Source organism: Nelumbo lutea, chromosome 3 (assembly GCF_056320005.1).
Source record: "Nelumbo lutea isolate HS-2025 chromosome 3, American lotus-T2T, whole genome shotgun sequence".
Lineage (NCBI taxonomy): Eukaryota > Viridiplantae > Streptophyta > Magnoliopsida > Proteales > Nelumbonaceae > Nelumbo > Nelumbo lutea.
The window spans coordinates 20,240,600-20,263,660 of record NC_142686.1 but is presented as its reverse complement, the minus strand read 5'-3'; the positions used below and the strand labels follow the sequence as shown (position 1 = coordinate 20,263,660).

The 23,061-nt window shown below is 37.5% G+C and overlaps 2 protein-coding genes across 6 annotated transcripts; both read right to left on the bottom strand.

Moving 5' to 3' along the window:
• Positions 1-1,491: 1,491 nt before the first annotated feature.
• Positions 1,492-8,223, bottom strand: LOC148863433 (6-phosphogluconate dehydrogenase, decarboxylating 2-like). Of its 3 annotated transcripts, none has more exons than XM_088980479.1 (3): positions 8,063-8,223; positions 4,311-4,376; positions 1,492-3,122 (listed from the first exon to the last, which is right to left on the bottom strand). In XM_088980479.1, exon 3 carries the CDS (start codon positions 3,111-3,113, stop codon positions 1,653-1,655), a length of 1,461 nt encoding a protein of 486 aa, XP_088836605.1. In that variant the 5' UTR covers positions 3,114-3,122; positions 4,311-4,376; positions 8,063-8,223; the 3' UTR covers positions 1,492-1,652. The 3 variants fall into 3 exon arrangements, with proteins under 3 accessions (XP_088836605.1, XP_088836604.1, XP_088836603.1); XM_088980478.1 differs by lacking the exon at positions 8,063-8,223 and adding an exon at positions 4,468-4,719; XM_088980477.1 differs by lacking the exon at positions 8,063-8,223 and having other exon boundaries at positions 4,311-4,573.
• A 6,141-nt stretch (positions 8,224-14,364) lies between these two features.
• LOC148863432 (4-hydroxy-tetrahydrodipicolinate reductase 2, chloroplastic-like) lies at positions 14,365-21,920 on the bottom strand. Of its 3 annotated transcripts, XM_088976670.1 has the most exons (11): positions 21,118-21,920; positions 20,745-20,828; positions 20,160-20,360; positions 18,920-19,157; positions 17,455-17,588; positions 17,270-17,344; positions 15,441-15,542; positions 15,089-15,198; positions 14,908-14,995; positions 14,746-14,817; positions 14,365-14,580 (listed from the first exon to the last, which is right to left on the bottom strand). In XM_088976670.1, exons 3-10 carry the CDS (start codon positions 20,349-20,351, stop codon positions 14,749-14,751), a joined length of 1,008 nt encoding a protein of 335 aa, XP_088832796.1. In that variant the 5' UTR covers positions 20,352-20,360; positions 20,745-20,828; positions 21,118-21,920; the 3' UTR covers positions 14,365-14,580; positions 14,746-14,748. The 3 variants fall into 3 exon arrangements, with proteins under 3 accessions (XP_088832796.1, XP_088832795.1, XP_088832794.1); XM_088976669.1 differs by lacking the exon at positions 20,745-20,828 and having other exon boundaries at positions 21,118-21,607; XM_088976668.1 differs by lacking the exons at positions 20,745-20,828; positions 21,118-21,920 and having other exon boundaries at positions 20,160-20,553.
• Between the last annotated feature and the right edge of the window lie 1,141 nt (positions 21,921-23,061).

Here is a 23,061-nt window from a genome sequence, read left to right as displayed (position 1 = left end):
ACATAGCCCATTAATTGTCCAATACAGATTCCATACATGAGATCCCATGTCTTCATCTGGGTTGTTGGTAGATTGGCCCTGTAGATTCTCAAGTTAAGAAATGACCCAATGAATCATGCAGGCAGATAAAATCCTTCACATTGATAAGCTCCAATGTTAGGGGACTCAAAGGTTGAATGGTTTTGATGCTGCTTAAGCGCTTCTAACACCAGAAGACTCAAGATCAAATAGTCACTTAGCAGCCTGGTCTGTTTCCAGTGTTTCAGAACTTCAGATCCCTGCATCCAGTACAACCCAAAATTTAAGCGGACATCAATTTGCAAGATTGATTACTGTTCATTCTATGCATCAAACTATATGGAGAAGCCTGCGATATGAATGGTGATCTTGCAACCAAGTTCGGGTTCCCTTGTGAAATCAAGAGATTGATTTCAAGAGAAAGTATAGAGATCATCCAAGGTTATTATGATTGCTTGAATGAAGAGCTTCACCATAGAAAAATAGATTGGCATCCATGGTATTAATTGAAAGTAGGCCATACTCTCACAAAAGAGCAGGCAAGTGTTGGGATAAGCCTGCAAGGGATACATCTATGAAAGCATGATGAGATAACAAAATTTACAGTAATGCAGTAATTAGCTTGAGTATAGATGCTGTTCAGGTGGAACTCCCATGTGTAATTAAAAAAGAAAAATTAAAAACTAATGGTCCAGTGTCATGGAATTCAAGATTATATTGTTCAGTAGAGGATCACAGTCAAAAGGCATGTTATCATGGCCGAACCTTCAGAACCTGAACCAAACAAAATCGCATGCAATACAAATTCCATACAAGAGAGTTCAGGCTCTGAAACATGAGAAATGGCCAAATAGAATTCCTAAGACACCCGACTCTGTATAAGCAGGACCTATAATAGGTTAATAGGAGAACATAAGCCCATCAAACGTAGAGACAAGTTGCAGTCTACTTTTTTTTGGTCTGTGTGCGTGTGTTTTCTTTTCGCAGGAAAATTGAACCAACAGCCATTTCTTCGTGGTCATTGATAAATTTCATGTTGCAGATAATCATTCCTCCCACACGAAAAAATAAAAAACTGTGGACTCGTTTACAGATGGCATATGCAGTCACCAAATCTGAGATGTTTGATTACTCTTCAGCTTGATGTGCCATATCTCAGAAGTTGCAGCAGTGAGTGAATTCTAATCATCCAGTGAAAGACAAGTTCACCTATCAATCTAATTCATATCTGTGGATAGGCATGTGGCTATAGATCCAAGAATAAATCTAGCATATACAACCAGATCAAAAGGGCATCTGCCACATGAAACAGGAATTAATAGTTGCCATTGTTTGAAAACAAACAAAGAATTGGAGTTTCACCATGACTGGAATCCATAGAAATATAGAATAAACACCAAAACAAAAGAAACAGGAGTTTAAGTAATGTCTAATCCAGCATTATGAGCTAGTGTATGCGGAAGACAGTCACACTAAGCAAAATGCACAGTTTGACAATATTCCATTACTCAAATTTGAACAGATGATTCCACTAAATAACATAGTGAAACTCTACCCCACTATTTAGTTCCCACTCTCAAAGGAACATTATTAGGTACAATCATTTGGTTAGGTAGAAGAATACAAACAAAAGCTTACATCTTTGATCGTTTAGCGATCTTGAACCACTCAGTATGGAAGGATCCTTTTACATCAATCCTCTCATAAGTGTGAGCTCCAAAGTAATCTCTTTGCGCTTGGACCAGATTTGCTGGAACTCTTTCCCTCCTGCAAGTGTCATAGTATGCAAGACTGGATGACATACCAGGGGTGCTGACACCTGAGTTGATAGCAAGACAGACAACTCTTCGCCAAGCAGATTGTCGCTCAATGATCTCCTTTGCAAACTCTGGGTCTACTAGAAGGTTTGCAAGATCAGGGTTCCTGTCATAGGCCTTCTTAATACGGTCCAAGAACACAGCACGGATAATGCAACCTCCTTTCCAAATCCTAGCAAGCTCTCCCAATTTCAGGTTCCACCCCTTTTCAATGCTCTTAGCACGGATCAGATTCATTCCCTGTGCATAACTGCAAATCTTGGATGCATAAAGAGCTTGCCTCACATCATCAATCAACTTCCTCTTGTCAATAGTATGCTCAGTCAAGATGCCACAAACTCCACTTGATTTGAAAACCTTGGCAGCTTCAACCCTTTCTTTCTTCAACCCGCTAAGGAACCGTGCATCCAAAGATGATGCTATTGTGGGAACAGCAACTGATAGCTCAGCAGCTTGCTGAACAGTCCATTTACCTGTACCCTTCATTCCAGTCTTGTCCAAAACTTTGTCAACCAAGTACCCATCTCCCTTGTCATCTCTAATGCCAAAAATATCGGCAGTGATTTCAATCAAGAAGCTCAGAAGTTCCCCCTTGTTCCACTCTGAGAAGACATGGCGCAACTCCTCATTAGAAAGCTTTCCAACTGATTTTAGGACGTCATAAGCCTCTGCAATTAGCTGCATGTCTCCATACTCAATCCCATTGTGAACCATTTTAACAAAATTTCCAGATCCTCCTTTGCCTACATAAGTAACACAAGGGCCACTGTCAGGAACCTGAGCTGCCACCTTGAGAAGTATGTCTTCTATGTACTTGTAGGCCTGAAAGGACCCTCCAGGCATCAAAGATGGCCCATTTCGGGCACCCTCTTCACCACCTGAAACTCCCATTCCCAAGTAGAGCAGACCTAATTCAGACATGGCTTTCTCTCTCCTCTCAGTGTTCTCATACCACTCATTACCACCATCAATTATACAATCACCTTTTTCCATGTACACAGAAAGGGTTTTTATTGTTTGGTCAACAGGAGCCCCAGCCTTAACAAGCATGATTATGACTCGAGGCCTTTGGATAGAACGAACAAAGGATTCAGGATCATGGAAGCCATACAAGGGGAGGTTTCCTTCCCTTTTAGCTCGTTCAACAGTTTCGTCAACTTTGGAGGTGGTTCGGTTGTAAACAGAAATTGGAAATCCCTTCTCAGAAATGTTGAGGGCTAGATTTTGTCCCATAACAGCAAGCCCTGCAAGGCCTATTCTTGTAAGAGGCACGGCCATTTGTTTTTCCTGTTAGAAGAATGAGAATATCAGTGGGAAATCTGGCAGATTGATATATCACATTTCTGAAGACATAAAAATCTGCAATTAGTTGCTCAATGATATACAATAGGATATCAAATCATTTCCCTAGTGTTTGGCTTAAGTTGGAAATTGAATGTGAATGGTTTCAAAAAATGATACATAGGGGGTTGGAAGGAATGCCATTTTCCTACAAATACTAATCACTGAAAAATGTTTTTCCTTGGCCATTTTACATGCAACCAAACACCAGAAGATAGCATATTCTGGGAGATCAATCATTTACCCTAACTTTACGTGCAAATTGAGCCAGAAATGTAGCACAAAGATCCAATATATTGTGTGAAAAACATTACAAAGGTAAAAGTTGTACTTTCTAACACAAGAAGTTATAATTCTATGAGAAGAAATCAGTTTGGGCATCTTTTTTTTTTTCTTTTGACCAAGTGAAGACCACATACATTCAATATCAGAGAACTTGAGTGTTTGTTGATGAAATATCCATCAGATTGAATGACATATGAACAATCTGGGATGTATGGAGAAAACAAAGGAAGAGAAAAGAACCCAGCATTTAGACACTCGCAAAGTAAGCAAAGATGGGACTTCAACAAGAATCTAGTAACAAATTCACAATGTTCAATGGAATTTTAGTCCTTCAATTAACTTCACGCACATACGTTTAGGGAAAAAATCGTGATTCTGACAAACCAAATCCATAATGCTCTTCTAAGAAATTAGCCTGAAAAGAATATTCAATTAACGACTAGCTCCCATTTTTCAGAGAAGAAAAGGACATATTAATCTGGATCAAAACCCGCCATTCTAAAGAGTACATTAATACAAGAGAAGTGCACATTCTGCAAGAAAGTCACGAGAAAATCTCCTCTAACATTACCTAAAGATAATAAACAAAAGGCCCTACAACTTTCTGATCCTTTTCCACTTAAAAGGTATGGCTTTTAAGGATTTTTATCGATCCACATACGAAAAATAAATCATCCAAGCGATACCCAATTAAGGGAAAAAAGAATGATTAATAGACCAAAGCACAGAAGAAGGGGAACCGTATCAGCAATTGTCAACTACAACCGTCCAACAGATTAAAGAACATGAGAGAATTAAAAGAGACTTAATGCAATTACAGCAAAACCCAGAAAAGAGAAAGAACCGAACCTTTTACTCCTCAGTGAAGAAACAGAGATTACTTCAGAAACCAATCCACTCCCAGAAACCGAAAATCTGGGTATTGCAGAAAACGAAGTATTAAACAGAATTATATAACTGGAAAACTTGAAAAGCTCAAATATTCGACTATTTATGCTTCACGAACCCAAGGTACTCAATTGAGACTACCCAGTTCCCACTTCCCCCCTCAACCACTCGATTCCCTTCCCGTTCGAAACCGGATTCAGTCGGTGCAAGGCCCGTTCCCGCTGGTCGCCTTGGCATTTAAGTATTTAACTGCTGCCTCCTCCCCTCTCCGGTTTGAACGTTGTTAGTACTTGGTAGGGACGCCACGGCCCACGGCCCACGGGTCAAGTTGGGAACGGCATTTTACCCGCGCGAAACCCGATTTGAATCGATTCTAACCCGAAACCAACTGCACTCAGGACTCAGCCATGCCTATATATGCAAATGCTGCCCATGTAAACAAACCGGACCCAAACCCCATTGAGGCTAGTGTGAGTTTGCCATTTAGCCCGACCCACTGACTAATTTGGGTTTTAGGGGCACTTTCGTCTTTACAAATATTTATTGGATGGGACGCGATAAGCGCGAGGCGACAGGTTGAACGATTGGGATGGGATAATAAGATTGCAACCTGCTAGGTGATGGAAAGAATGATGTAGTAGTGCCAGCTCTTTGTATTACAGTACGTCCATGCGCAGTCGAATATTCCAATCGTCCAAATCTATGATTCCCTGTTTATAAGTGTATCAATTTATTTGGATAAAAGAATATTAATTGAAATTACTGTTTTGCTTTACACCATACTCTAGCGTACACCGACTAGATCTAGGACACCGGGTCCCACACCCACATGATGACTAGAAGTGGCAAATTTGGATTTTTATTCGGGTTTAGAGTTTGCCGCTGGATTTGTCCGTCGGGAAACGTGGCGAATTTTGCTTTATTAAATTGCAACGTGTCTAATGTAAGTTTCTGGACCTATCTACTTGGATCCGACCCGTTTAATGTAGGTAGGAATGACGAATGCCATTGCGTCAGTCTACGTCCTGAATCGAATTAATGATCCTTGTTCAACTGGAATGGTGCTCCTGTTTGAACACGTGATCGGAGGGATTATTCAAAGTTAACCGTTATTAAATGTTTATTAACATTTTAATTGTGATAATGCTTGAAACTGTGATTGTTCAATGAATTTTTTTCTGAATCAATATCTTCCTCTGTTTTATGACTTTAAAATTTATTTAAAGAGCATGAATTAAGTAAATACACACACAAGCTATTTGAAAATCACTCTTGTTTCTCTTTCCTCGTTCTACTACCGTCTAACAAAAGGTTTTTCCGAAGAATATTTAACTTTGCTAGTTGAAGACTCTCACCCAAGACTCCGTTATATCCTAGAAACAGATTTACCTCTAACTCAAGTGGAATTTAAATTATGGGAAGTCTGAAGGCATATGGGGGTCATGGCTCCCTTCCGCCACCCGTGGCTCCGCCCCTAAACCCAACAGCAAATTTAATAAATCTGAGTGAGGATAAATAACGTACTAAAGATAATGTTTTTAGACACACCTCTGAACTTTTCCTCCAAATTTCTGTGACCCCATATTTCTAAAAAGTATGATATCTAGATCAAGTATGAATTATAAAGCATTGGTGTTTTGAAATCCGGACTGTAAGTTCATGTTTTTCCTGCTTAAACCAGATAGCTTGGTTGATTATCAAAATTCAAAAGTTCTCTAAACCAAAGAAAACTATTTGTCAAGTTCAAATGGGTTGTATGGTCTGGTTTTGATATCCTATAGAAACATTAAACCAAAAAGCTACCCGGTTCACGGTTTGATATCCCACTGTTACAAATAACAATGGTTTGAAATCCGGACCAAACATTGAACCACAAGGATGTCTGGTTCATGGTTTGAAATCCAGATCCAACATTGAAAGGAAAAAAATAATAACTTTTCGATTCAGTTTTAATAAGTGGTTTAGTGGTCAAAAGTCAAAACCTCTATAAAATGATAAAAGTAGAAAGATGTGAAGACGTGGTTCCTCCTCGCTCCTGCTTAAGTGGGGCAGCAGTCTGGTGAGTGGTGACTCTGGTCTTGTTTTCTAAACAATGTACCAAAGCCATCGAAGCACACGGTCTCTAGAGGCATAACGACTCTAAAGCCTTTGAGTTATATTTGGTTTGATTTATGAAGAATATTAAAAAGTTGATGAAAAATTGTTGATTCTTAATTTCTATCAAATTAAACGCGTTTGATAAATCTGAAATTTGAAGTCTGAAAAGTTAAAAAAATATTAAAACTATCTAAAATCTGAAAAGAGACATTGATGCTTTTTTACTTTTCAAGGTTCTAAATACTTTAGTTTGTTTGTGTTGGACCAAACTGTTAACATCTAAAATATACCCCTAAAATAGACTATTTGATAAATTTGATCTCAATTTGTACTATTTCATATAAAATAATTTATCAAATTAAAAAATAATATTAAAATCATATAAAATAAATAATAATTACGAAAATAATTACTAATTAGTAAAAAACATAATTAAATTAATAAAAATAATTAATCACTATAAAAAATAATAAAATTATTAAAATTTAATAAAAATTAGTGGTAACTAATTAATAATTAATAATATTGAACTAACACGAATAAAAAACAATTGAATACATAATAATTGATAATAATTACTAAAAATAATTAACAATTAATGAAAATAATTAATAACTATTAAAAATAATAAAATGATTAAAATTTAATAAATTTTAAAATAATCAATAAAAATTAATGGTTACTAATTATTAATTAATAGTATCATGAATAAAAATTAGATACATAATAAATTATAATAATTACTAAAAATAATTAATAAATAATAAATAACAAAATAAAAATAATTAACAACTATTAAAATTTAATAAAATGATTAATAAATAACATAATAAATGTTTAATAAGGGAATAAACATTGGCTTTTGATGCCATTAGATAATTTAGACCCTGCACAAGTTGGGGTCAAAGAGAGATAGACAGAAAGAGAGATCCACTCGCCCTCGAATTAGAAATATGGATTAATTCTATAATGTTAAAGCAAATTAATTAGCAGTTAATACTTCATTTCCATGTCTTCCTTTATAAATAGCAACCAGTGTGTCAATGCAGATTAATTTGAGATAGACACAGTCAAGTCACACACACACCACAAAGAGAGAGAGACAGAGACAGAGATGGATGGGTGCTGGGTGTTCAAAGAAACATAGACGTGGTATTACTTCTACTCTCCACCATTAAACCTTGAAATTATTTGGGCAAACGTCCTGCATCATAAACCTTGAAATTGAAGGGCAAGAGGACCAAGTCCAGAAAAATCATCACCACACGTGAAGGTGGAATTACTTCATTGGAAAATCTATTCACCAAAACACTCTACATTGCCCAAATGTCAAAAGAGAAACAAACTAAACGACTATTCCAGAAAATTGATAATCAAAACATGTAAACAAGGCTCTTTCAAGAAATTTAAAAAGAAAAGAAAACCAACTTCCTACATCAATTATCGCATAGCAAAACAAGAAGATCTGGCATTTAAGTAAATTTTGAAAAATAAATACCCACAGAAATAAACCCAACCTTGTTATTATCATCACTACACCCAATAACAACGAACCTAAATGAAACAAACCCTCATGAAGAGAAGTGCTAAAATTCCAAAAATCGAAATAAAGATACCTTTGATGAAGAAACGAACTGGTAGGCGCCTGTAACCCTTAAACAATAAAGGTTTTTAGTTAAGAAATCTGAAGAAAGAAGAAACGAAACTGTAAACGAACCTTCCAGGTGCCTGTACCGCCATGCCTTTGCTTTCACACGAGCAGAGAGTTTCATGGGTTTGGGGGTTTTTGCGTCTGGTAGGGTTGTCTTGGGTTTGGGGGGGCGCCGGGGGTATGCGCGTCATTCTAAAAAAAATAGAGGATATTTTCGATATTTTCATGCCTCCCATTTCGATTAAACTTTCGTATCTGAAAAGAGGCATTCAAATATAATTTAAGAGCTTGCACCAAACACGTCTCGTGTCTAAAAAGCAAAGAGGTCTTAATATTTATCTTACATATATGAGTATGTACGTTAAATTCATATCAAATGTTCTCATGTGCTTGCAGAATGTAGAATTCACATAATTATATGTTATTATTCATGGAAAATATTTTCTATGCATGGTAGAATGTAACTGTGAGATCGGTGTGAGGAGCAAATCCCAATTTATTATTGTCAATGGAAGATGTTTCTAATACACGATTGGGATGTGCTGAGAGGCAGCTATGGGGTGCAGATGCTATCTCCTTTAACAAGAGGTCTCATCACTATTCAGCAGACTGCTAGCAGAGTGTGCACAGAAAATCCAAAATTAACTATCGTTCAATGGCTCATGCATAGTTCAGCTAATCTCTCGTTTAGGAGGGCTTTAATGTTTGACATTGATATTGCAGATACAACGCTGTTTTTTTGAAAATGGCTTTATATGTGGGTTGGAAGCACCATTTTCTATGAAAACAGTGTCCTTTTTTTTGTTTAGAAACGTTGCTGCAAGGTAGGACGTGTTTTCTAAAGCAATAAAAACACCTTCTGTTTGGTACCAGTGCTCCATATCTGTTTTCAACACTGATACCCATTATAGGGAATCCACGTCACCACCACATCATGTCCTCGTTGGCAACAATTAGCTCCAATATGAGAAAATGTCAAATTCAGTGTTGCTCCAAACCATGCCTTCTTGATTTCCAAGGCATAGCTTGGAGCACCTTTTTTATGGAAAAGCATTTCCAAATATATTGATGTTTCCTGGAATATCAATTTTTCCAATGTGGCGCTAATGTATCACCATTTTCTGGAACAACGGCACGGTTCCAAACACCGCCTTAGTGGATCTGGTCTGGTGTTGTAAGGTAAGCCTCACAGAAAATCATAAAGTCATGTTTGGTGAAAAATTTTTCAAAAAGCCAGAAATACATTTATGAGAACAATTTCTGTGTAAAGTCATTTTTGGTAGGTTCTCCAAAGTAGCTTAGCTCAATCAACACTAAAGCCCACCCTTTCCCTTTTTACCAACAAAAAATGTCATAATCGCTCTCAAACGAGGCCTAAATTTTCGTTACGAGACATTGAACTATTTGATTGCTCCGCATCAGATCGGGAGCTGATCCAAACAATCCATATCCATCTAGATGGAATAAAAGGATTTGGACCTTAGCTAGATATCTTCGTATCTATACCAGGTCCATTGGACCCTGAAGGAAATACATGTATGATGGGATTATATTACATTAATTGAATCTAATCTTGTGTGAAGATCCAATCCTACCAATTATCAACAAGAAACAGGATTAGATCTCAGATCAGCCCACTCCCATCTCCACTCTGGATCTGCTACCACAAATTGTTTTCACATAACACCACCACTACGTATAAGAACATCTCCCATAAATGGCAAGGGATATATTCCCATTGCACAGCTGTTATGTCCAATACATCCTAGCCCTCCATTTCATGCCCTTACTTGTCTCTAAGCATGGGGAATTTGCACCTGTAAAAATCCAGACAAAAATTCATTGAGTTGGAACTAGGGATGAGAGGTGAAGTAGGGCAATAATGTTGCAGGGAAATTCTCTCTGATAGGCAAATTCTTTTAACAATCAAGGCTGCTGCAAAGCCTTCAATAACCCTTACGCTGAGTTTGGAAGGAGTACAGATGTAAATATATAGAGTGCAAAACCTTATATTTTGTATTATTTTGTAGGTAAATTATAGAGACCCCCTTATTATGGGGTCTGTGACAAAGACTCTCTTGTACTTTGTTTTGTGACAAAGACCCCCCTATATTATGATCGTGAGACAAAGACCCCCTTCCATTAGCTTTCCATCCAAAAAAGCCATTATAATATTTTTTAATCCCCATACTGCCCTTATAATAATTAGGAGAAAATATTGTTCATCTTCCCCAACCTTCGGATACTACCCTTTTGTTCCTTCACATTTCTCTCTTTCCCTCTCTCTCCTCTCTCTCCCCCAATCTCTCTTCTTTTCCTTCCCCTTAACAGCATCGGGATTGAACCCATTTAATTCAATTCCGATGCCTTGTGGAGCCTCTGGAAACCAATGAACACAATACATCTCTTCATTGCTTCTCTTCTGTGAAACCATTTACAAAAGATATGTGGCTTTGGCATATGTAGTCCACGAGTCCAACCATGACGTGACGCCAGCTCCAGCTCATGGACTCAGCTGATTGTTGTAGCCTCAGCTCATCATTGAATTCCCCCATATTGAATCGTTAAGAGAAAGATTTGCCAAGTTTGTTGATTGTAGCCTCAGCTGATCGCTAAACTGCCACAACACTGTTGATTGTTCTCCATTTTTCTCCTTTCATGATTCAAAGACATTTGAGCAGAGAGGGAGAGGGAGTCCGCCCCACAGAGAACTCTAGTTGTGCGGCTTTCTCTGTTAGGTCTATTTTCTCTGACTTGACTCAGCTTGACCTACTTGACTCAGTGGTTAGAGTATCACTTTCATACGACGAGAGGCATTGGTTCAAATCCAATAGTAGGTAAAACCGGCCTAAACCCCTGCTTTTTCCAGCATGACAGCAAGCACGGACTGGTAGCAAGGAGTCAACCGAATGACCAAAGCATCGGTTGCTTCCACTTGTGGCCTTCGACCGATAGACATGAGATGGAGGTAAATAGAAAAAAGAAGAAAAGAGGAACCAAGTAAATAAGGCCGATAATCCAACGAATGTTGGAAGAAGTGAGGATATATAGGAAAGAATCAGACGATTGAGGATGGGAAGGGGAGAGAAATTTCAAGGAAGGGTAGAGTGAGAGTGGGGAGGGAGGAAATAGGTTTGTTCCATGTAGATTCAAATCGGAGAATCAAAAGCTTGGAAAGGAAATTTGCATAATCTACAATTTGGTAGTTAGTAAGTAGTCGGTGGGCATGATGACGCCAAAATCGCGTATCTTCTGTAAATGGTTTCGGTAGTTAGTAAGTAGTCCACGAGTCCAACCACGACGAGCACATTTAGGTCGGGATGTGATGCCGGCTTCGGCTCCGCAAGTGCTGCAAGAGGAGAGTCTCTGGCTCTGTTTTGGGAGAGAATGAGAGAGGACGGGAGGGGAAAAAAAGAGAAGAAAGGGAAAATAATAAGTTAAATAAATTTTAAGAGAAAAAGGACAAAAAAAAAGAAAATAGAAAAAATTTATTAGGGTATTTTGATAATTTAGCGCATTTTGTCATATGACTTAATGGTCTTTGTCTCATGGTCATAGTACAGGGTCGCAAAACAAAGTATAGGGGGGTCTTTGTAATTTACCCTATTTTGTATGTATTTACGTTGTACATATTTGCATTTGTACTCCTTCCAAACTGAGCCTTAGATCACTCAGTTATAGATGGATAATTGGATACCAACACTAAATAATTATGGTCGCGTATGGCAAGTCTTTCCGCGTGGGCTTCAGGCTGTTTAGAAGCCTGAAAGCCTGAATTTTGGACTTTTCCCGTTTGCCAATAGAAAGATCTATTCGGGAAAGTTTCAACCCATAAAAGACACCAGAAGCCTGAATTTAGGCTTTTTCAAGAAGCTTCAAATGAAGTTTTTTCGGTCTTTTAGCACCCCGTCTTCTTCAAACGTGTTGTACGATGCACACATTTGGAAGAAAATGGGTTATCTTTCCACAAAAAACTATTTGAATGTGCAAGTGAGACCTACTAATGGTATGTGGGACTCACCTTGGAAAATGCATGTGGGATCCACCTTTAAAAATGTATATGAGCCTACATACATGTCCACACATAGACCCCACATGTATGTCCACCAATGGGATGTGGGGTCCACCTTGTAAAATGTATGTGGGCCCCACATACATGTCCACACATGGACCCCATATGCATGGCCACCAATGGTATTTTGGGCCCACCTTGTAAAATGTACATGGGCCCCACATACATGTCGATACATGGACCCCACATGTTTGTCCACTAATGGTATGTCGAGCCCACCTTGTAAAATGTACATGGTCCCCACATACATGTCGGCACATGGACTTTACATGCATATCCACCAATGGTATATCGGGTCTACCTTGTAAAATGTACGTTGGCTCCACATACTTGTCCATCAATGGTATGTGAGTACCACCTTAGAAAATGTATGTGTCTCACGTGTTAAATACTTAAATGAAAGGTTTGTTGGCCCACACACAAGACATTCACGTTACCAAATGGTCTTCTAGCTTTTATGGTCTTTTGTGATATCTATGTAAAATATTTCAACCAAACAATCTTTGGTCTTCCAAGATCTATTTGCAAAAGCTCTCTGTCTTTTAACGATCAGATCTTGTAATATATCTTCTGGAAAACACTTGCTAAACAGGCACTATGTTTCCAATTAACCATAATTTTCATGTGAAATTGTAAACTAAGAACTTTACCAAACCAAACAGATTCCTTGTAAAATCAATCAATCGAGATCAATCCAAAATGAGTTGGGACTTGGGAGGGTAAGGTAAGCGGAGTCCTGATCTCCTGTCCACGAGAACTTTACCCACGTTTATTGCAGCCACGCATGAAGAACATCTCATCCTCTGCATAGTATTATGCAGGGGGAGATGTTCCCAATTCACAGGGGATAGTGTATTGTGGGTAGGCGTGGGCAGAATTCTCATGGGCAGGAGATCCAAAGTCAGGTAAGCGATAGGCAATAGGAAATTTTGCTTACAAAAGGCACATTTCAATTGTTTATGGCAAATAATCTGTATATAGCGTCCAATTCCCCAGTGTTAGAATTTTTGAATACTAGGGCCCTATTCTTTCACCGGGAATGTCCCAAAAGATCACTAACTTATGCATGCTGGCAAAGGCATTTTAATCCAACAACAGTTTGACAACTTTCCTCTCGAGGAAAGAAGCCTATATATCACGACCTATACCTAAATTTCTCTCAGCACCAAGAGGGGTGACTCAGTTGATATGTTAGTTGGTTCATCCGACATAGTCGTGGATTCGATTCCCTCAACCACTGACTTTGGGGATGGGTGTGGTGCATATCATCAAATACCAAAACAAAAAACAACAAAATCGACGCAAGGGATTATGAATTTTTGTTAACGAGTTTAGTCTTGATTTTATCAATCTTGATGGCTGTCTCTTTTCCCAATTCCCTTCTTCAAAAGAGATTAAAAAAACAAAAAAAAAATAAAGCATGATTGAATGTCTGGACTCTAGAATCAAATAAAATGAACCAACCATTCATGGGCTCCCCAGCATACGATACCAAGCTCAAAACAGTTATCGATTCAAGCTGGTCAGCCAGAAAGACACCTGAAAGTCTGTGGACACTACAGATACAGGGTTCCAATGCTAGTACATGAGATCCACGTTAGCATCTGCAATAGTTGATCAAAGCATGCACAGTGGGACATTGGGAGTTATAATGGCAAATAAAATTTTGAATACAGCAGGTGAAAATATGTTGTACCAGCAATATCCATTTTTGCGGGATGCTCACTAGTGGGCAGCACAATTTTTTTAGAAAAACTAAAAAATAATGAAAAATAAAGAAGATAAATTAACAAGATAGACAAGAAATTGAAAAAAAAAACTTCAAAATGAAATAAAAATAAAATTGTAAAGAATTACAACAATATTAAAATAAATTAATATAATAAAATTGAAAACAAGCATCAAAACGGCAAAACCCCGACCAGCCCAGAACAGCACAGGGTTTGGGCCAGGTTTGGCACGGCCTGAGTCATGCTGGGCTGTGTCTTCCCGCGGGCAGCCCAGCCCACTTTACAGGTCCATACGTTGCACATAATTAAATGCAATTCATCATTAACTTTCCCCTGACCCATTTTTCGGTTTTTCCCAAAGTGCTCGTTGCAAGATTTGATTCCACGTCAACGCTGGAACAAACAAGCTAACACACCAATGAGACTACCCTAGTTGGTAAATGCAAAATCTACACAAGCACAACATAGAAAACTCATTAGAAAGCTCTTTTTACCAAGAAGTAACAAAATTGGGTTATTTGTTCTGGACTGTTTGTGATAGAAAAGTGATGTGCAAATGCATACTCGAAGCAGTACACAGCATCCTGATCTAATTACCCCCCCTCCCTGCAGTTTTTTGCATGAATGGCCAGCCGGAACCCGCATTCTTATGCACTGAAGATTTTACCACCGCACCAATGCCTGACCAATTGAAAGAAAGAGGAAAATACTCAGTTTAATTTGCCATAAAATTCCATAAAGCAAGTTCATCCGCCCTCCATCTTTGAATTTTCAATCATGTCTTTAAGTTCAAATAATGATCACAGCAACTAGAAGTTATATTAGACTTTCAAAAATCAAAACCACCTATCATCGCATATTTCCTTCCTTTAACACATCAATCATATTGTAGATTCTCTTGTCAGCCTTGGTTCGAACCTGCATTATTAGAAACTCTTATGATCAATTTATATCACAAGAAAATAAAAAGCATGGAGTAACCTAGAAGAGAAGGAAAGTATTTGGGACCTTCTTGGCTAGGAAAATGGCAGCATCAACAGTGCCCTCAGCATATATTGATCTCCCACAGACATTATGCTGAAACTCAAAAGAAACTCTGCAGAAACAAAGCATTTAGTGCTTATTAGATTTTAGGTACAGAAATACATCGGGTTCCAAGATAACAAATATAATGGGACAGTAAGATTACGTTTGGTCAGGTGATGTAAGGTGATACATATGGAATGCATGGCCAGATAGGTATTCCTCTGGGACCCCTACCATCTCAATTTGTTGTTTAGGATCCCGAATTTGTTGTATCTGTCAATAAGACGTAAGAATATAAAGCATAAAGAACAATAATGGAACCTACTGCACATATGGAAAAAGATACCTCAATTATAAAGTCCTACTAGACCAAATTAGAGAAAATATAAGCAATTTATCGTGTTACATCACTTAATAACAACCCAAAACCAGGTCAAGTTTTCCAAGTTGACGGTTTAGCATCAAGTTTTTCACTTTGAGACAGTAGTAGACTATAAAGGGAATGGTAGAAATACCTGATCCAAATCAAAAGAGACACCAAGTTTCTGGAAGCAGGAGATGACAGCCTTGGCTGTTCCAGATGTGTCCAACTTGCTTGCTTGATGAGACTCCATTACCTTAAGAATTATGTGAAAGATGACCATCAATATTTCGAAACAATCACAATTGAACACAACCATCTTTGGGGTTGATTACACTTTCTGATAAGTAGTAGAATAAAGAGAACAAGCCAAGTGAATTAGTTCACTTCACCCATAGACATAGTTGGGGGCTAACTATGATGAATCACATGGGGGACAAAGGATCTTCTGGCTAAAAACCACAAACTGCCTTAACCTTTAGGCAACTTATTAAGATAGAAAAATGTGTAGAGGTGGCATAACATGATCCAGGAGAACCATTTCCTCCCAATCCCATTCTGAAAGCACCCAATAAAGTATAAACACCCAATTAACACACACATAATTAGAGAGAGAGAGAGGAGCATCAGCGACTTATCATCATCATCGTCATCATAATAATAATAACAACAATAGATGCTCCAAATCCCATTTACATACAAAGGTCCCATACTACCACCACAAAAAGAAAGCCCAGTACCTATCAGTAAACTTACTTTTCAATTATTTTACTAGCTCAGGCTGTACTGGGTTCCATTTTTTCTATGCTAGGACTCAGTACTATGATACTTTGATACTTGTATAAAGGTTTGTTATTGTATCAGAAACTTCAATCCTTTATCTAAATTTTATGTCAGACACTGTCCACCTCCATCCTTGGAAAATCTAGTTAATGTAGCCTCCTTATTTTATCATATGTCATAAAAAACTCGTCACCAAACAAAATCTTCATAGTTGAAGTTCTAAACATAGACATCGTAAACTTTTCCCCTCCCATAAAAAGACCCTGAACATTTAGTGACCTAGGCCAATCTTCGCAATACAACTTCTGTAGGCAGTTGCTTATTAATTAATGATCGAGGTCTCTTTTATTTGGGCCTCCTCTTCAGGGTGAGGGGAATCTTGATCCAAATTCTGCCCACTACCTCACTAAGCCCCCTCTTCATGTTCCCCCCTCTAATGGGGCTCATGAAAGGGACAGCTCCTATACCTCCTACCCCCCCCCCCCAACAAAGCTACTCCAATTCCTAATAATGTAATCTTCATAGTTGAAGTTCTAAAGATAGACATCGTAAACTTTTCCCCTCCCATAAAAAGACCCTGAAAATTTAGTGACCTAGGCCAATCTTCGCAATACAACTTCTGTAGGCAGTTGCTTATTAATTAATGATCGAGGTCTCTTTTATTTGGGCCTCCTCTTCAGGGTGAGGGGAATCTTGATCCAAATTCTGCCCACTACCTCACTAAGCCCCCTCTTCATGTTCCCCCCTCTAATGGGGCTCATGAAAGGGACAACTCCTATACCTCCTACCCCCCCCCCAAAGCTACTCCAATTCCTAATAATGTAATCAGGTTTGACTTCCCTATTCTTCTGCTCTACATTTCTAAGTTTCTTCTCCACCATTCCTCTCCTCATGCACCATACAAATTTCTTCTCCTGCTGCATACATCTCCAACAATTCAACTAGGCCTCTCAAGAACCACAGCAACATGGGTGGAGTCTCTTAGCAGATTATGAAGCCTCTTTACATTCTCGATATTCTTGGTATATAACTTCTCAGCAGATCCCTTTTAATAGATTCCCGGCAGGATTCTGTGTGTTCATCATGGACAACATCATGGTAACATGATTTAATAGTTTTAATCAGGAACGCTTTTGAAAATCCATGTATAAAATCAAACACCAGAAGGTATATAATTAATCCAGAAAGAGAAGACCATACTTGTAAAGAATAACCTGAAAAGGCTCCAGGAAATTGTTCGGCCATAATCTCCATAGCAGCAAGAAATGCAACAACCTAAGAAAAAACCAACCACAATGGATTTTATTGGAAATAGGAACAATCAAGCTATAAAACGTTTCCCAACTATACTAAAAACAAAAAGATGTAAAAAGGAATATAAAAACCTGTTTTCCCATCTGTGGAGAGATTACAGCATAAACATTTGAGTCTTCCACAGTCTTATACAATCTTTCCCTATCCCCACCTGTAGTTCCCATTACAAAAGGTACACCAACTTTGCAGTACAGCTCTGCATTGCCTGCAATCAAAGAAAAAAACAAAAAGATCTCAACTCAACTCAGCCTTAATCCAAACTATTTGATCTCAGCAAAATGAATTCTGTCCTACTTCAAAGAGAGGGAAAAAGAAAAGGAAAAACAGTAAAATTTAAAAATAACATCAAATAGCTTTTTTTTCTTCAAATAGCTAAGTTACAGAATATTCAAAAACAGCTTGACCCAAGTAGATTCACTACTACGTTTTTCTTTCCCCTTTTTTTCCTGATCAATTGGCCATGGCTACCATTCAATAATTTACAGATAGCCTCCTAGCCATCACATTCTCTTGGATAGGCAACAAAATTATGGTGAAACCATGGGGGTCATTGACTCTAGTCAGATAACATCAATCATTGTGTTAGTTTGCCTAGGAAATCTCTGGCTCCTTGGTGAAAACCACTGAAGGATGAGGTACACACCCTGGATGTATACATGCATGGTTATGAGCTTTGTTGACTGTTTCCATACCTTATAACATTCGAGGTATAGATCGGACCATAATTATAATAACAGAATTTACAATAAATACTTGCAACAAGCTCCAGCTTCTGAGTTCTGAGATTACCAAGGTTTGGACATGCACCGGTCACAAGTTACATTAGACATCAGAAAACATTAATGACAACTCTTTTGTATAAGTTTCCACTCATATGGAATCTACCAATTTCTGATAGTACACATGTATTTTAGTTTCATGCAATTATGCTGTAATGTTTGTATCTAAATGCATCCCATCTCATCGTGGAGGTCCTACACGATCTATCAGCCACAAGTAAACATAGTGTCTATGCATCTCTTTTTTTCCTTCTTTTGTTATTTACTAAAGCAGATATGATGCCTGGATATAGATACCAATAAGAAGATTAAACATAAAAGATATTATTCTTCATTTCTCAAATATCCAAGCCACTAATATGGATACAAGAATCCTATCTAATAGGTTGCCACCATTATTTTAGCTCTTTAGGCTGTTTATCTTTTATACTCGTATCCCTTCATGTTCAATGGAAGTTCAAATCATTAGGAGCTTGTCAAATTTTATCCCTATTTATCTAATTATCTTGACAAAGCATATATGTATATGGATAGCTAGGAGCTAAATTGCCAAGAGAAAGTTAATGAAAATAATAAACCAATAACCTTCATATTATCTTCTTTCCTCTGTATATTCTCATTGTTATCTGTCAAAAGAAGTTTTCTAGGAAACCTATGCAATATCTAGTGCTGATCAGTGCTATATTGTTTTGACACCAGTACAAGGAACATATTCATAGTAAACAAGTTTCTAGAAGAAAGAAACATAAAAACTTACCATTCACTGCAGCAGGCACAGTAAAGTCCACGGCAATCAGATTTGGGTGTTCATCAAAGAGTGATGCAAGAACACCTTCTCTTTCAGGAGGACCATATATCTGAATCTCTTTCCCACCTGCTTGCACAACTTGACCAGCTTCCTCTGGACTGCTAAATGATGCAGGAACTAACTCAAGTCCTGCTGAAACTGCTGCTTGTATAATTGCCTTTCCCATTTTTCCAGTGCAGCCATTCACCTACAAAATTACACCAAAGAGTATGAGGCTAATTTACAATTCCACATGCAACAAGGGAATATAGCAATGTTTATTCTTGACAAGATATGGTTTGCTTTAACATTGTTTTTCCCAACAACATAGATATCAAACAAAGATTGGGATGTTCTACTATAGAAAGTTAATAAGATTTAATAAATATTAAGTGGTTCTTTTCATTGAAACCCAAAAAGGAAAAAATTAAAGTAACATGATCCCCTGGAAAAGGAACAAACAACAGTAAAGACTCCTCTGGGTCATCAATCAGGAAAAAGAATATAAAGACATGACTTTAATGATATGAACAGTAATGTCAGACTTCCTAGTCAACTATCATTAACCCGATTTAACCTAGACAAACACAACTAATAATCATACATGCATACACATATGATAGTCCTCTGCCACAAAACGATACATAAAGTTAAATAAAAAATGTACAATAACAAGAGGTTGTTATAAAATGCAAAAAGAAAAAAGCTATAAACTTTTCATCTCATGTTATATTTATTAGAGAATAAAAAAAGAGCTTCAAATTTTCTGAATTTTTATCACAAATATAAAGTTCAAAAAAAATATTTCTAGACAGCAGCGGTCATGCTGGAATGTTAACAATAGGTTTAATTATATAGAATAATGAAATAAAAAAAGTTATGTAAAATAAGCCGGGAAAAAAACTTTTATGTTCTACCAAAATCTGGAGAAAGGGTAAAAAAGAAAACAACTTTTGCATTTGTTCCTAGCATTGTAGAAACGTCTGAAAAATAAAATAAAATAAATAAACATAAAAAGGCCTAATGAAATTCTTAGAAGAAAAAGGAAGACAACAATTAGGAGGCATTTGATAGCCACACGGAGGCATTTGATCATACAAGTACATCATTGAAAATACAAATCGAAATGAAATTATCCTAATGCCCAGAAATGCCCTACAAGGAAGCATAAAGGTAATAGTAGAGACAACAAATGTTAATGCATCAGTACCATAATTGGAAACCCAAGATTTTTCTCAGTTTCTGGCTTGGCTATCGAAGTTGCTGTATTGGCCACGGATGACATTGAAACTGTTAGTCTCTGCTTTCTAAGAGTAAGACAGTTCCTCCTAGAGCTTCTGGAGAAAGATACAAGGTTTTCCTGTCGCAGAAAGTTTGTTGGAGCTTTAAGCACGAAACCCATTAGCTATGGCTGTCAAAACAATTACAAGATAAAAATTTCAGCTTACAACCCAATGGGAGAGAGATAGAGCGATAGAATGTCTCTGACAGATGTAGAGCGAGTGGGATTGGCGAGAGAGAGGGGGGGATTGGAGGGTTTAGCGACGCAGAGAGAAAACCACGGAGAAGAGAGCAAATGAGAGAGGGGGAGCAAAATGAATTTTTATAAGGGCATTTTCGGTATTAAGATTCTACATATCCATTGTATTCTATTCCATACGGTAGATCGACCAGCTGGTTACGGTAGATCGGCCAGCTGGTTTATTGGAAGCTTACGATCCAGTATATTCTCTGCAATTGAAATCTCTCTCTCTCTCTCCGTTTAGTTGAATTTCTCAACCTATTTCAAAGTTACCTGTTCTATAACTTCGGAGTTCTGATGGAAAATTTATAGAATTTGCTCCGTAAACCGTCAATCTTCCACAAAGACTGCTATTTACTAAGAAATGCAAGAATATTTACATTAGCAAGACTGCAGGAGGTTATGGCCATGGCCATTGTTGTACAACTACAACAATCAAAGAGCAAGAGAAGAAACCAAAGTTACTGCTGCCTTCGATCATGCACGCCAACTTTAACCAAATAAAGCCCAGGACAAGGAAAATTTATAGGATCATTTCACATTCTCTAACTAGAAGACATGCCTCCAGACTCCAGTTTCATAAGCTACCCAAGACTATTTTACAAGCCAGATAAGAATAAAGAAGAAGTTAGAAGCTTAGAGCTACCTGACCAGAGCGATATAATATACTGGAAATCTCAAAAAATCACCCTCAACTTAAAAACAGAATAATCCGAAAGCCCAGAACAGGAGTCGATCCTCTCTTTCTTCCCTGTCAACGACTTTCAGATTTCTCTTCTTTGCTTGATTTGTCTAGAAATTTTGTCTCGAACTTCCTTTGGAAATTATGCTTTTACCAGCTACAGAGCAGGGTTTAGGGTTTTCAAACCGTCGGGATGGGATCTGGTTCGACCCGATCTTCAAACCCAAACCGCCTCATTGTGGGAGTGAACCATTTTCATGATTCTCTCTCGACCTTGTCCGACTGGTCTTACTATTCGTCCGGAGCAGAACGACCACTGCTAATCTTTCCCGGCAAATTAACAACAGCTTTGAGTTTGACTCAGGTTTTACAGAAATGCGTAAGAAATACCTCCTCCAAGTTAAGAGACGCCCATAGCATTCTGTAGGAAAGCAACAGAGCAGAGAATGAAGGCAACCAATGAGAAGACTCCCAAACCAATAATCAAAGAAACCCCCGCTAACACCATATCCATTAGGAACTGTAGAGGAATTCCCATCATTTTTCACTCGTGTTCACCTTAGATTGGCTTCCTGGTTAAAAAAGGGGGGAAACTCTAACTGGGATTCTCTGACTGTCTGTCGCTTCTCCACTTGTGAAAACAGGCAACACCTTCCAAAATTGCCGAGTTACAGGAAACGAAGAGAAGAAGCAAAATTGTTTTATAGATTCATCCTAGCCCTTGTAGAAGTTCTTACTTATTAACCAGTGAACTTATTTTCCTCGACGAAAAAAAATAAAAACTGATGATGAATAAATGAATGATAATGTTTTGTTAATTCAAAACTTCAGTAAAGAGTTTAACGTTCTTTTGTTTTTCTAATCGATTTTTGCTCAATGGATCAGAGAATTAGGGCCTAGGGGAGTTTTAAGAGAATTTCTGTCAAACAAATGAGAGAACAAACAGAAAAAAAAAAAGAGCGAGAGATATCCAAAACCGTTTCATGTGATACAGACCACAAACATGATATCATAGCATGTGAAAATGCTTCATAGATTGTAAATCTGAGCATTTAGTTTATGAACGAATTTCGCCTTTTAAGGCTTAAAAAAATGTGAAAAGCTCAATTCTAGTTATTCGACTTCAAGCTTTTCACGAATCAAGTTTTTTACGAGTTTTTAAAGTTCTCTGAAAAGTTTAATTCAGTTTGATACTTCGATCTAAACCGAGGCTCATGTGCTTAATAGGAGCTTCTATATATATTATAGAAATAAAATAATATATAAATAAAATATATACATACAAATATATAAGTAAAAAATAAAATATTTGTTGTAAAAATAGTAAAGAAAGCATATAGAATTTATTGATAATCGCTTTCCAAACCAAAGTTACAATTTGTGAACGTGCTGTAAGAATTTGAAACTAGGAATTGCAAGAAGATGGAGGGCTGAGTCGTGCCATTTGGTCACTTTCTTTAAAATCGTATTTGCCCCTATGATGCACTTATTCGAGACTTTGGATCACCTACCCATAAAAATTCTACCCACATCTATTCACATACATGGAATATCTATAAACCTCACGTACATAGAATTGAAAATGTTCAATTTAAGCAAAATTACAAATATACTCCACTTCCACTCATTTCCCAAGCAATGCGGGACAATGAGTCATTCAATGATGGAAAGAGGAAGGGACAAAAAACAAGAAAAGGAAAAGAGAGATTCTTGTAAATTTGAATCTCCCTCCAACAATATTATACATGTAATGTTATATATGGGGATGTTCTTTCTTTTGATGTTCTCCCTCTCCCTCAACCACTTATTTTGTGTTTTTTTTATATTTTCCTTTGTACTTGTTGGAAAGTGGGTAATTAAGGATTTAGTTTTTTTCAAGAGAACATCAAGGAAACCGTGATAACGTTT

Coding starts and splice junctions, on each gene's coding strand:
- LOC148863433 (XM_088980479.1), bottom strand. CDS start 3,113: ATGGCCGTGCCTCTTACAAGAATAGGCCTTGCAGGGCTTGCTGTTATG.
- LOC148863432 (XM_088976670.1), bottom strand. CDS start 20,351: ATGGGTTTCGTGCTTAAAGCTCCAACAAACTTTCTGCGACAGGAAAAC. Junction 15,199..15,440: donor TCTCTTTTGATTTGGATCAG/GTATTTCTACCA, acceptor TCTTATTGACAG/ATACAACAAATTCGGGATCC. Junction 14,818..14,907: donor CCATTTTCCTAGCCAAGAAG/GTCCCAAATACT, acceptor CTAATAATGCAG/GTTCGAACCAAGGCTGACAA.